This window comes from Sorghum bicolor, chromosome 10 (genome assembly GCF_000003195.3).
Source record: "Sorghum bicolor cultivar BTx623 chromosome 10, Sorghum_bicolor_NCBIv3, whole genome shotgun sequence".
Classification (NCBI taxonomy): domain Eukaryota; kingdom Viridiplantae; phylum Streptophyta; class Magnoliopsida; order Poales; family Poaceae; genus Sorghum; species Sorghum bicolor.
The window spans coordinates 1,688,513-1,701,795 of NC_012879.2; the positions used below are offsets into that span (position 1 = coordinate 1,688,513).

The following is a 13,283-nucleotide window of genomic DNA, read 5'->3' on the forward strand; positions in this document are numbered from 1 at the left end:
CGGACCAGGAGTCCAGGACTGCCGGTGGTGGGTGGGGCACCGGGCACGGCCGTGGCCCGTGGGTGTGTGGCCGAAACAGGGCGCAATCCGATCGTGTGACCCAGGCCGCCTTGTTTAGTTCCAACCTTTTGGTTTTCGGAAGTATAGCACTTTCGTTTTTATTTGACAGGTTTAAAAGATTCATTTCGCGATTTACAGATAAACTTTGCAATTAGTTTTTATTTTCGTCTATATTTAATGTCTCCAGCATGTGTCACAAGATTCGATTTGACGGAAAATCTTGAAAAGTTTTTGCTTTTTGGCTTCTCAGAAATCAACTACGGCCCAGGGGGATTCGGATTGCAGATTCCTCCCCCCAGGCTCGCAGCATTGCGCTCGGCACATTGCAGAAGCAGTGCCAGCATTTTCTCACCAAAAAAAAAAAAGCAGCGCCCCGCAGCAGCAACGCTGGCCTATCGTGTCAAGAAAATTGTACTTGCTATTTTGATTGACACGGCTAACTTTCTATTGTTACCTCAGTGGTACAGTTTTTTTTAAAAAGATTCACCGGAAGGGGGAGATCCCCACCTAAATGATTTTCCATTGATTCCGGCATAAGTGTCAAAGTTACAAATTAGGGCTCAGTTTAACCGAGTAGGAGGGCTATTTTATTAAGAAGAAGATCCAAACTGGACTTAGAACAGAAAACAACACACTATGACTAAGCCACCTATGAGTATTAGCTATAGGACTCGACCAAACATGGAAGCTACCTAGGTTAATGGTCGTGTTAGGGCCGCCCTTACCAAGTTTGCATTTCCTTTTTTTTCCTCAACCCATAGATAGAAATGGGTTCGCTCGATTCAAAAAAAAAAAGAACATGACCTTCGTTTGGCTTTATCAACTGAATTTGTAAGTTATTAATTAATATTTTTCTCTCACAACAAATCAGCCAACAGTATCTTTTGTCATGTCTTACCAGCTAAATAAAGAGTTCAGTGAACCCTTAGCCAAAGGAAGTGAGGAACACTCCTGTTTTGCCAATCTTTTTCGTCTTCACCGGCCGTCCACGTATAGAATAGACGCCACAGATCACTGCTAGAGTGCTAGCCCACAGAGAAAATGAAAACGGTGGGAGCGCATGCGGCCAAGGGGGGCCAGCTTTGGGAGCTCATTGGCAGCAGTCTGGCAGCTCAACTCCTCCACGTCCTTGTCCAGCTGCCGCCGCCGTTTTCCTCGCCGAGCCCGCCACGGCTCTCGGCGTCGTCAGGCAGGAACAGCCAACGCGCCCCCGTCGTTTTCCGCAACAGAAGTTGCGAGCGTGCCGCGGGCTTCGTCCCGGGGCTGGCTGGGAGCCTGGGACTACCTCGCTCACACTGACGGCTCTAGCCAGTACGCGGCGGCGGATGCGAACAAGAGTGGCAGCTGGGCGTTCTTTCCATGGACATGGACAGCAAAAGCCGATGCAGACGCTTGCCTGCCGCCGGAGACCAGATGATTACGTGCTGATGGCAGCGGACACTGGTCACTGACGGAGGCCGCGCGCCCGCCCGTCGGAGACGGAGTCCGGGAGATCGGCGCCGGGGCAGCAAGCAATCAAGCATCGCGAATTCGCGAGGCATGAGTGGCGGTGGGGCAGCCGGGCAGGGGCTGCAGCCTGCAGCCGTCGGCGTCGCGTGTGTGGACGAGACAGGGCCCAGACAAGGGCGCAATCCGATCGTGTGACCCAGATTCCTCGAGGAATCAGAATCAACGGAAACGGGCAGAGATATTTGTCTCGTTTTTTTTTTCCCCCGATTGGTGGTTCGGATTCCTTCCGTGCTACTCCGTCCTTGTAGGCGCTAGCAAGGTGCGACGTGTTGTATTTCGCTTAGGTTTGTTTAGTTCGCAAAAATTTTCAAGATTTCCTATCATATCGAATTTTTGGTCGCATGCATGAAGCATTAAATAAAGATAAAAATAAAAACTAATTATACAGTTTATCTGAAATTTGTGAGATAAATCTTTTGAGCCTAGTTACTCCGTGATTAGACAATGTTTGTCAAATAAAAACGAAAGTGCTACAATAGCAAAAACTAAAATTTTGCAAACTAAGGCCTTGTTCAGTTTGCAATTTTTTTTTGCTTCAGTTACTGTAGCACTTTCGTTTGTTTGTGGCAAATATTCTCCAATCATAAACTAACTAAGGTCAAAAGATTCTTCTCGCGATTTACAGATAAACTATGTAATTAGTTTTTATTTTTATTCATATTTAATGCTTCATACATGTGTCCTAAGATTCGATGTGATGGGAATCTTGAAAAAATTTTGTAGTTTTTAGGAACTAAACAAGGCCTAAACAAGGCATTAGGACGTCCCAGCAATGTTTCAGCCACGATACGACCACATGTATCAAGTGACGTCGCATGGTGGCTGCTGATGTGGATGTGAGAGGAAACACGAAACGATCGCACAGAGAACGAAGCTCTGCTTCTTCGCATACCACGGAGGTGACAGAAAGTATTCTGGATTAACAAACAACATGTGGGATCCACTCTGTGACGTGGCATCAAATAGTTACCAACCGACTATTTTCATTGAGACCACTAGGGCTTGTTTGGCAGAGTTTCTCTCTGGCTTCTGTTCTAGCTTTTTTAAAGAGTATTGGCAAATGTTTTTCTGGATAAACTATTTTTTAAGTAAAAAATAGAGGCTCTGGTGGTGTTTTAGCAAAACCACAAATTATGGTTTGTCCAAAACGGCTTTTAACTCCTCTAGAGGAGCCCCTCAGCCGTGCCAAACATCCCCTTGTATTTCAGCATTTTTTTCCTAGTACAGAGGAGGAGGAGGAGCCAGCAATGTTGTCCTACTATTATGATGATGTGTTTGGTTGGCCGCCACGGCTAGTCACATATTGCAAAGCCTAGTATTTGGTTGATTATTCAACTTTCTCACATCATAAACTTTTATATAGGATCTAGCATTATTTCTAGCCACAAATGTGGTATGTCTTTTGCTCGTCACAAAAAGTTTGATGCCGCCAGAGACTCTAGCGCATGGTGTGGCTAGCCATGGCGGAGAACCAAATGAACCCTATATTTTTGTTAAACTTGAAATATTTTGATTCTCTAATATTATTTAAATGATTTATAGTTTGGAATAGAGATAGTATATTTACATTTGTAAATGATTTTTTTAGAAAAGGAGGTTTTCCCTGTTTGTGTATTTCGAAAAGTAAACACAGCGTTTTAGATGAAATTATTATGAAAATACGCTATGTAATTAATCTAGTCGTTTGACATGACAAATTGTGGTCGCCTACTATTTTGGTCGGAGTAGATCTTTTGCGCCCTCACCAGTCGTCCACGGATTGCTTGTTCCACCTGTGACCGTGCGACGCCACACAGATCACTGGGCCTTGTTTAGTTCACCCAAAAAAGCAAAATGTTTTCAAGATTTTCCGTCACATCGAATCTTAGGGCACATGCATGAAGCATTAAATATAGATAAAAGCAAAAAATTAATTACACAGTTTAGCTGGAAATCGCGAGACGAATCTTTTGATCTTAGTTAGTCCATAATTGAATAATATTTGTCACAAACAAACGGAAATACTACAGTACCGAAATCCGAGCCAGTGTTGTAGCCTACCGAGAAAACGGTGGGAGCGCATCCCAGTGCCAGAGGCGGCAGCCTCCGATCCGCCGTTTTGCTTGCCGAGCCCGCCACGGCTCTCGGTCTCGGCGGTCAGGAACGGCCAACGCGTCCCCCGTCGTTTTTCCGCAACAGAGTTCGGCTTCGTCCGGGGGGGCCTGGCCGCCTGGGGCTACCTCGCTCGGCGCTCGCTCACGCTGAGCGGGAGTACTCACTCACGCGCGCGCTGCGCGGCGGCGGATGCGAACAAGAGTGGCAGCTGGGCTGGGCTGGGCTGCGCGTCTGGAGTCCTCGGCCGCAGCCCGCAGGAGCAGGGGCAGGGGAGATTCCTTGTTGTACCTTGTTCGTCCGTTCCGATGGTGCCGAGAGTTTTCGTCAGTTGGATGTCATTTTTGGCCGCCAGCTCGCTGTCGCGTGGCGTGTCAGTGTCACACACAGTGCACCACCGGACGGCACGTTAAACGGCAACCTCACTTGCCGTTGGCGGCCGAGGCAAGGCAGCAGCACGGCGCCACTCGGCTTTCCTCGTTAAAACAACTTGAGAAGCACTGCCGTAACTTGGAGTACTTGGCTTCTTCCTGAATCCGAGCGTATTGTTTAGTTCCAAAAATTTTACAAAATTTTTCAGATTTCCCGTCACATCGAATCTTTAGACGTATGCATGGAGTATTAAATATAGATAAAAATAAAAACTAATTACACAGTTTGGTCGGAATTGACGAGACGAATCTTTTGAGCCTAGTTAGTCCATAATTAGATAATATTTATCAAATACAAACGAAAGTGCTACTATTTCTATTTTGCAAAAAATTTTGAAAGTAAACAAGGCCTAACTAGGAGTACTTCGCTTCCTAGAGAATATCGAGCCCGCCGTAATAATAACCACACAAAAAAAAAACACCATTGTAGAGACGTTTGAAGATGACTTTTCTTTATTTCCTTTTTCCTTTTTGTCAACAGCTCCTATAATTGAATTGAACGGTCTTAAATCAAGTGAGAATTCAAGTTCTTCATGTTTTAGGATTTCATTCAGGGCACAAGGCTCTGAATTCACCGTGATAATTTCTCATGAAAAATGACCACGAGACAATGCACGAGTGTAAGAGTCTGTTTAGACACACTTGCACCTAGGGGCAGATCTATGATAAGAACAAAGGAGGGGCCAAACAATGAAGATTTAGTGCTAAAGTTAGAGATTAGTGATGATTTTGAGGCTAAGTAACAGTGGTTAAAGTAGAAAATTATGCTTATAAAGGGGGCTGCAGCCCACCCAAGCCCCCTTTAGATCCGCCCCTGCTTACACCTAATGGTACTCGTAACTATAGTTCTTAAGGCGTAAAGGCGAGGCATGACAATGTGCCACCGCCTGGACGCCTAGGCGCCCGCCTTAGACGCCTAGGCGACCATTTTGCAAGGCGCTGGGAGGTCGCCTGGACGCCTAGCGACGCCTTAAGAACTCTGCTCGTAGGTAGATAATATATTTGTCGGTTGCTAATTTAGCTAGCTAATCATTAGTTGAATGAGTAACATTTTGAAAACATATTGGCTAATGTTGTTTTGACCTAGTCATATATGGGCGCATGGATGTTTTTATTTAAAATAGGGGCCTTTCACTTTTAGTCGCTATTGATGTATAGGTATAGATAAGTGTGATTGTGTGAGGATAAATTTTGGTGTTCTCGCTAGTGTAAGGCAAATACACTTATTAGCAATACTAATAGAAAACTAATAGCAACAGTGGTAAGCCACTATTGAAGGAGTACAACTGAGCAGTCAGTCTTTTGTAATCCATTATATGGAATTGGTCCAACAAGTGAGATAATAGTTAACGCATTTCTGTTTAAATTACTTGTACATTATTTGAATCTAAATTATATAGATTGTCATTATCATTACCATTACAATAGATGTTTGAATTGGAATCTAAATTAGCTAACTGCTAGCCTGCCACATCAATGGAGAGGATGCTGGGAACGATCGGCTACCGTAGAAGGAAACAGACAATGGCCTCCCTACCTAAGCCGTTGGAGGAAAGCGGCGCCGCATCCGCACGAGCTATCCTGGCCGTTGATAGCTTCGTGGGCCCCACTTCCTTTTCACATATAATCGCCTCCTCTCCCATCCCTCGCACTCGCACGCCGCCACTCGCAGCTAGCCCGTAGGTGTACCGCTTGCGCCGCCAGAGCTAGCACCACCTGCATCTCCCGTGTCACAGAGGTGTCTTCTTCTCCATCTCTGGCGGGCTTAGAAAGGGTCTCATAAGAGGCAGGTAGGGCCTAGGTGTAGGGACAGGAGAGACGACGGTGAGGCGGAGGTGGCGGTGACACCACCGGATCTGGAGGCAATCGGGTGGGGGGTTAGGTCAAGGACGCCTATAGCCATAGGCAGCATGAGTAGAAGAAGTAAGTAATTGCCACAAGCGAGGTAAGGTCGTGTTGAAGCTCTACAGCCGCCGTGTGGCAGTGACACACTATTGAACGCGGCTGTAGAGTTCCAACAAGACCCTACCTCGCCGTGGCGGAGCGGCGGTGGCGGCGACTTGTTTCTTGTTTCTTACCCAGCGTGAATTTTGATGCTAGGTCTCCTTCTATGGCCAGGATGGTCGGAGATCGGAGCCGCTGCTTCCTTCCGTTTCGCGCTTCGCCGGGCTTTGTTTAGTTCCCAAAAAATTATGCAAAATTTTTCATATTTTCTCTATCACATCAAATCTGTAGACATATGAATGAAGTATTAAATATATATGAAAACAAAAACTGATAACACAGTTTGGTCGAAATTGACGAGACGAATCTTTTGAACCTAGTTAGTCTATGATTAAGATAATATTTATCTATCAAATATAAAGGAAAGTGCTACAACGTCGATTTTCCTCAATTTTTTTGAACTAGACAAGGCCCAAATCAACGGGACGGGATCACGGTCACGGGGAGACGGGACTGGGGCTCCCTTCCCATTTCACCCCACCAGGCCACCACTACCACACGGCCGCGGGCCGCCAGAAGCGGCAAGCAAGACGCCAAACCCGGCGTGTCCCCCAACTCCTTCTCCCCGTTGCCTCCGTCCGTCCGTCCTCGGCAGAGCCAGACGGCCACCACCACCACCACCACCCAGCCCAGCGCCAGTTGGACCCCAAACCCCCAAATCCCCCGCCCGCCCGCCCGCGCCAACCCAATCCCCGCCTCCCTCCCCACCACACCGCCCCGCCTATGCAGCCGCCCCGGCGCCGGCGCGCTCCCCTGAGGCTGACCACGACGCCGCCGCGCCCATGAGGGACGACGGCGACGAAGACGGCTCCGCGACATCCCGGGCGACGACGACGACGAGGAGGAGGAAGCCAGCGCCGACGTCGCCGTCACGCGACCGGCGGCCGCGCGCCGACGGCGGGATGCGCATCGTGGTGCCGCTGCAGGGTGTGGTGCAGGGCCGGGGCGGCCTGGTGCTCGGCTCCCTCATCCCCTGCGCGCTCTTCTACTTCTTCCAGCTCTACATCAAGCGCAACCGCCCCGCCCCCGCGCCGGGCTCCCCGCCCGCGCCGACCTCCGGCACCTCCAACGCCTCCCCGATCCACCGCTCCCACTCACGGGGCCTCCTCACACCGCGCGGCGCGCCGTCGCTCTCCGCGCGCGGCGCCGTCGTGCGGGCCGGAGACGAGGATTCGCTCTACTACGCCGGCCTCCGGCGCTGCGCCGATGACCCTTACCACCCCGCGTCCAACCCCGGCGGTGTCATCAACCTCGGCCTCGCCGAGAACCACGTACGGATCGTCTCATGTTATCTATTATATCCGCTTCCTTCCTTCCTTCGGAGAATCTGTACATAGGTACTGATGGATGATGCATGGATGACCTGACCCCGCGCGCGCGCGCGCGTGCAGCTGTCGTTGGATTTGGTGGGGCGGTGGATGGAGGAGCACGCGGGGGCGGCGATGCTGGACGGCCTCGCGGGAGCCGGGGAGGAGGTCAGGGACCTCACAATCAGGGGGCTCGCAACCTACCAGCCCTACGACGGGATACTTGCCTTGAAGATGGTAGGCTAACGGATTCCGCTCTGATTCATCTTTCCTTTTTTTTGTGTGTGTGTGTGTTCCTCCGCCCATAAAGCATCCATCCCCTATTCTGTGATTTATTTATCTGCAACATTCAAACGTTCCATGTGTGTTGTGTGATAAAATATTGCTGTGCTGCCGGCGCCTCGGTTCCATCGACCATGAAAAAAATGGCGATCTTCTTCGCAACTTACGGTGCTATACTGCTTGATTCATCCTGTGGAGTAGCACGATGGATTGTTTCTTTCCTCTTTTGCAAGCTGTGTATGTAGTATTGGCACTTTTTAGGTTACTGTTTTCATTTTACAGATTATCCTAGGCACAGATACCTCCATCAGATAACAGTATCGGCTAATAATTGAATTGCTGAAAAATCAAACAACTGAAGTCAGCATCTAAACCCGAGGTGGGGTATTATTGTACTCAACTCTCATAATATCGTGTAATTTTGTTTGTTTCTTCTTCCTTCTGATTTTTCCTAGCCATATATGTGTTATCAGAAGCAGATACGACAAAGAGTCACCATTCTAGGCATATGGATCCACGGTGGCTGGAATTGCACCAGTTGTCAAATCTTGAATCTCCTTTAGGCTTTAGTAGACCTTTTTGTTTTGATGAGCTAGTTCCTATAGCTGCGAATATTTGAAGCGTCCTAGTTGCATGTTCTGTGGCTTCCACTGCTTTTAATATTTTTGATTTTGACATGAGATTTTACATTGTATTATTCTGCTTCATATGAAATTGTCTAATGTTGAGTGCTATGCTGCTAAACACCTACTTCCCAACTGAGGCTGGTCAATATGATTCCGCTTACTGTATTGGAACCATTTATATTTTCCTTGTAGTTTATTTTCCATATTTTGATCATTGTTATCTAGTGAACTTAATTCCAGTTGGATCCTTCAGGGAACTAATTGACCTGTTCTGTGAACGCTTCATGGAAAACTGGAACCAGTACATGTGCGGTTTAGTGCTCAACTTCCATGAATGGCAATTTGCATTGTCTTATGGTGTGGTAATTTCCAAATATGAACTCAATTTCTTTTCCAGGCTCTTGCTGAATTCATGCGGCAAATCATGCATGGATCAGTATCCTTTGATCCATCTCAAATGGTGATTACATCTGGGGCAACTCCTGCAATGGAAATACTGAGTTTCTGTATTGCTGATCCAGGAAATGCATTTCTTGTGCCATCACCTTACTACCCGGGGTAATTTTGTCTCTTGCTCTGTTGATACATTCTATGCATGAATTTTGATTTTAATGTGATGAACTGACTTCATCATTTTGTTTCTGCAGTTGGGATAGGGACATAAAATGGCGAACTGGTGTTGAGTTGATACCTGTTCCTTGTCGCAGCACTGATAACTTTAACATCAGTATCACTGCTCTTGAAATAGCTTACAAACAGGCAAAAAAACGAGGAGTTAGAGTTCGTGGGGTTCTCATATCTAACCCTTCGAACCCAACAGGAGGCATTGTGCCAAGGGAAACACTGCATGATCTTCTAGTGTTTGCTGCAGACAAGAACATACACTTAATTTCTGATGAAATATTTGCTGGTTCAACATATGGAAGTGACAAGTTTGTCAGCGTGGCAGACGTGGTGGATGAAGTAGAGGACTTTGATAAAGGCAGGGTTCATATCATATATGGCCTCTCAAAAGACCTATCTCTTGCTGGGTTTCGAGTTGGAGTGATATATTCCTACAATGAACACATTGTATCAGCTGCTGCTAAGATTGCTCGATTTTCATCTGTCTCGAGTCCAACACAACGTTTGCTTATTTCCATGCTTTCAGATGAAAAGTTCATTTCAGAATACATAAAGGTTAACAAAGAGAGGCTCCGGAAAATGTACCTTCTGTTTGCTGATGCTTTGAAACAAGTTGGGATCGAATGCTTCAAGAGCAGCGGCGGGTTCTATTGCTGGGCAGACATGAGCAGGTACATCCGATCTTACAGTGAGAAAGGAGAGCGCAAGCTCTGGGACAGACTGTTGGAGGAAGCAAAGGTCAATGTCACCCCAGGTTCTTCTTGCCATTGCATTGAGCCTGGATGGTTCAGGTGTTGTTTCACAGCATTGAGTGAGGAGGACATTCCTGTCTTGGTGGAAAGGCTGAGGAGGGTCACAGACAGCCACAAATCAAACCGTTGAAACACTAGAGTAGTTATTCCGAACCCCTGCGTTATAGAAATAACCATATCTCGGCAGGTGCTCCACAATGGATTGCAAGGGCACTCAAAGGTTGGAAATCCATTTATTTTAGTTCATAGATATTCAGAAGCTTCTCGCTACAGCTGCGCAACTATTGCTGGAAGCCCCTGGGCTGGTGGAACGATGAATGGGATTTGGGAAACTTGTTCATGTTGGTCAGCTGTCTGCTGTTTCTTATGAGCCATGATGCCGCAGCACTCTGGATGGTTATATCCTGTTGGTCTCACTTGCTTCCTTTGTAGCACTGTTGGTGACTCAGAAGACGAATTGCCCATCTGGTGATGAGGCGTGCTGAGCTGATCTTTTGATCCAGATGACCATCTCCTTTTCCTTTTTGTTGTTCTTTTTTTTTTGGTTCTTTGGTTACATAAGCTAGTGTTCAGGTTCAGGTTTTGTAAAGCAATGGTTCCTGCATGTGCCAGGGTTTTGAACGCTGTTCATACGTTGTCACTGGAAGTAATTTATTTTTTTGGGGGGTTCATTTGAACAGAACAAGTCTGTCAATGAGGAGAATTCTGTGGGGGAGACTTCTTCTGTGGTTGTGGAGTGAACATGCAGTCATAATGTTTGGGAAATTGCATCATTTCCCTGTAGTTTGCTTGCATGTTGACAAAAATGTCCCTGGCATCCTAATGTCATTTTGTCGAAATGATTTTTTGCATAGTAACTGGGGAGGAAATAAAAGAAATGTCTATCTGAGATGAAGAAATGAGACATTAACAAAACAAATACAGGGCCTACCTAATGTGAAGCATAACTAGGTAGAAGCTTCTTCAGAAGGCCATTGACACAACAAGTTTTCCATAGCTCACAGCTAACAGGTACTTTTTTCAAATGACACAGCTCAACCAAACACACTCTAAACCATATCACTAATCTTGTCTTTGTCACCTAAGAAATCCATGCGATGAGATTACTAGAACTTGATTGGTTCCTTCAACACATGGCACAAAATAGTTCCTTTTCATGCGGAGAGGGAAAAAAAAAAGGGTAACGGCCTCGTTTCTTATTGGGCTCAGCCCATACGTAACACAGTGAACCCAGGCAGCCATATGTTTTGTAAGCCAAAGGCCCAAACCATCGCCAAGTCTGCCTCGGCCCATTCGCTTCTCTCCCGAGTCCCGACCCTTCCCTGCCGCAGCGGCCGGAACAGCAGCAGAAGCACGCCGGCGGATCACTGGAACCCACAGCTTCTACGCTCCCGTCAGTTTCTGGTACTCTCCTCTTGCCCTCTTCGGTCTCCCGTCGTCCACCTGCAGCTTAGCTTCCTCGTTGCGGGCTTGCGGTTAGCTCCCCATCACCCTTGCCGTGGCGCGCGCCCGAGGTGTTCGACGCATTGCCTCTCTGGGTTCTCGCGCACGCTGGGCACCATTCCCTTCACGGCGGTTCCCTGTTTCCGGGGAGCCGGGGAGGGGTGTAATGACGCAGCCTCACTGACACTGCTCTTCTGCTTCTTTGTTTCCAGGACCGGCTGGGCCTATGGCGAGGACACCGGATCCGTGGTCGAACATCCCGCTGGAGCTCGCGGGCCTCGTTCTCAAGCGCCTTCCCGCCCACGTCGACCGCGTCCGCTTCGCAGCTGTGTGCCCCCAGTGGCGCTCCGCCGCGCGGCAGGTCCGGCTGCCCCCTCCACTGCCGCTGCTCGCGCTCAAGGACGGGGACATCTTGTACAGCATGCCCCGGGGTGAGCCGCTCCACTTTGCTGGCTACAAAAACGGCCACTTATCTGGCTGCAGAAACGGCTTCTACACAGCTTGCGGTAACTGGCTGGTGTACCGGCGCCTTGACGACTTGCTCTTGTTGGATCCCTTCTCTGGTGCCACCATGACCCTTCCTCCACCATCTAGCTTTGTTGACACCGACGTACGATCAGAGAAGCTGTTCATGGACGTCAGATACTCCCAAGTGATCAAACTAATGGTGTGCTCGCCCAACCTCATTGCTGCACTGTTCCAAGGTAAGGAATCCAATCGGATTGCAGTGTGCCGGCCAGGAGGCTCCATGTGGTCAGTTGCAAGGGACCTGTCTTTGTGGATTACTGACATGGCTTTCTACCAAGGGAAGCTCTACGTTGTTGACTATCATGAGGACCTCTTGGCTCTGGACATCAGCGTGGATGGCAATACTGGTGATCCATGGGTTTCTCGGATTGGACGGGTCATCGATGTTGGTCACTTTGATGATCAGCGGACCCTGTTGAGAATGCTCTACCTGGTTGAGTCGTGTGGCTCATTGCTGCTGGTGTGTAGGAGGATTTTCCATATGCATGCTCATGACGACGGACAGATACACACTTTTGCTGGACAGTGTGAGCCTTACCTTTCGATATTTGAGGCAGACTTTGCGCGATCACGGTGGTCCAAGGTGACGACCCTCGCTGACAATCAGGCATTGTTTCTAGGGCCATGCTCCCGGGCTATTTGCATGCCTCAAAGTGACTCACAGGGCAATCGTGTGTGGTTCTTGGATGACTACAAGGACTTTCACCTTTGGAGTGAGTGGCGTAGCAGAAGCTTGAGTTCTGGCACCTGCAGCGTGGCAAACCCCAAGCCTTTCTCGCCTCTGCCAATGATCTCATGGAAGGGCTACCTTGGAAATGCAGGTGCTGCATGGATCTTCCCTGCAAACTGATGCTGTTGGTTGGACCGTTGTTACAATCAAAGATGTTAAACGCTCCATGTGTTTCTCTGGACGTAGTACCGTGGCCTTCTGGCATCCCCAATGCTGACTTACTTTTGGATGATTATGTTGTGCTTAGCTTTGTGGACTTGTGATGGGAACCTTGTGGTAGCATTCTGTTAGGTGCTAGTAACCTATTCTGTTAAGCATTTAGATTGGGAAGTCGCAATGGTGCTGTTTAATCTCTGAATGTTGTGTTATCTATCGTCGATCTTTTGTCATGGAGTAATACTATGGGTTGCCTGCAATGCTGTTTTATCTTAAGCCCATGGTCCTTTATTCTGGGAACTAAGGCTAAACCATTTGTTATATGCATCGCGTGGCATTTGCAGACTTGAAATGGGATGTTTCTGTTGAGATGGATGGTGTTTCTGAAAGGGGAGGATTGGTGCTCTCATCACATGTTTGTTTACAAGGGACATGAACATGTTATAATTGTGTAATTACTAATTACCCCTCTTTGTTGGAGGCTCATAATGTCAACATTAGCATATGTCTTCTGACAGACATTTGACCTTGAAATCTGATGTGTATTGACTATCTATCGACACATTTTTTTAAGACTTCAAGGGATCCCCGGATGCGTTAGTATTGCCGCTACGATCTAATCTCCACAGTCCCCAAATCCTTCTCCAGCTGCTTGATTTAAAAGAGCAACACTGCTCAGAACATACGCATATAGGCAAATACCTGATTCTTAACCTACTGCTAGCAGATGTGGTGACAGA

General features: G+C 47.8%; 2 protein-coding genes across 3 annotated transcripts; both read left to right on the forward strand.

Annotated features, from left to right (window-relative positions):
- LOC8068383 (probable aminotransferase ACS12) lies at positions 6,774 to 10,451 on the forward strand. Its single transcript, XM_002436363.2, has 4 exons — positions 6,774 to 7,366; positions 7,487 to 7,639; positions 8,708 to 8,868; positions 8,958 to 10,451. The coding sequence occupies exons 1-4, from the start codon at positions 6,878 to 6,880 to the stop codon at positions 9,814 to 9,816; spliced, it is 1,662 nt and encodes a 553-aa protein (XP_002436408.1). The 5' UTR covers positions 6,774 to 6,877; the 3' UTR covers positions 9,817 to 10,451.
- LOC8069059 lies at positions 10,623 to 12,914 on the forward strand. 2 transcript variants are annotated; one of them, XM_021449385.1, is made up of 2 exons: positions 10,623 to 11,200; positions 11,342 to 12,914. In XM_021449385.1, the coding sequence occupies exon 2, from the start codon at positions 11,356 to 11,358 to the stop codon at positions 12,505 to 12,507; it is 1,152 nt and encodes a 383-aa protein (XP_021305060.1). In that variant the 5' UTR covers positions 10,623 to 11,200; positions 11,342 to 11,355; the 3' UTR covers positions 12,508 to 12,914. The 2 variants fall into 2 exon arrangements, with proteins under 2 accessions (XP_021305060.1, XP_021305059.1); XM_021449384.1 differs by having other exon boundaries at positions 10,623 to 11,090.

Coding starts and splice junctions, on each gene's coding strand:
- LOC8069059 (XM_021449385.1), top strand. CDS start 11,356: ATGGCGAGGACACCGGATCCGTGGTCGAACATCCCGCTGGAGCTCGCG.
- LOC8068383 (XM_002436363.2), top strand. CDS start 6,878: ATGAGGGACGACGGCGACGAAGACGGCTCCGCGACATCCCGGGCGACG. Junction 7,367..7,486: donor TCGGCCTCGCCGAGAACCAC/GTACGGATCGTC, acceptor GCGCGCGTGCAG/CTGTCGTTGGATTTGGTGGG. Junction 8,869..8,957: donor CCATCACCTTACTACCCGGG/GTAATTTTGTCT, acceptor TTGTTTCTGCAG/TTGGGATAGGGACATAAAAT.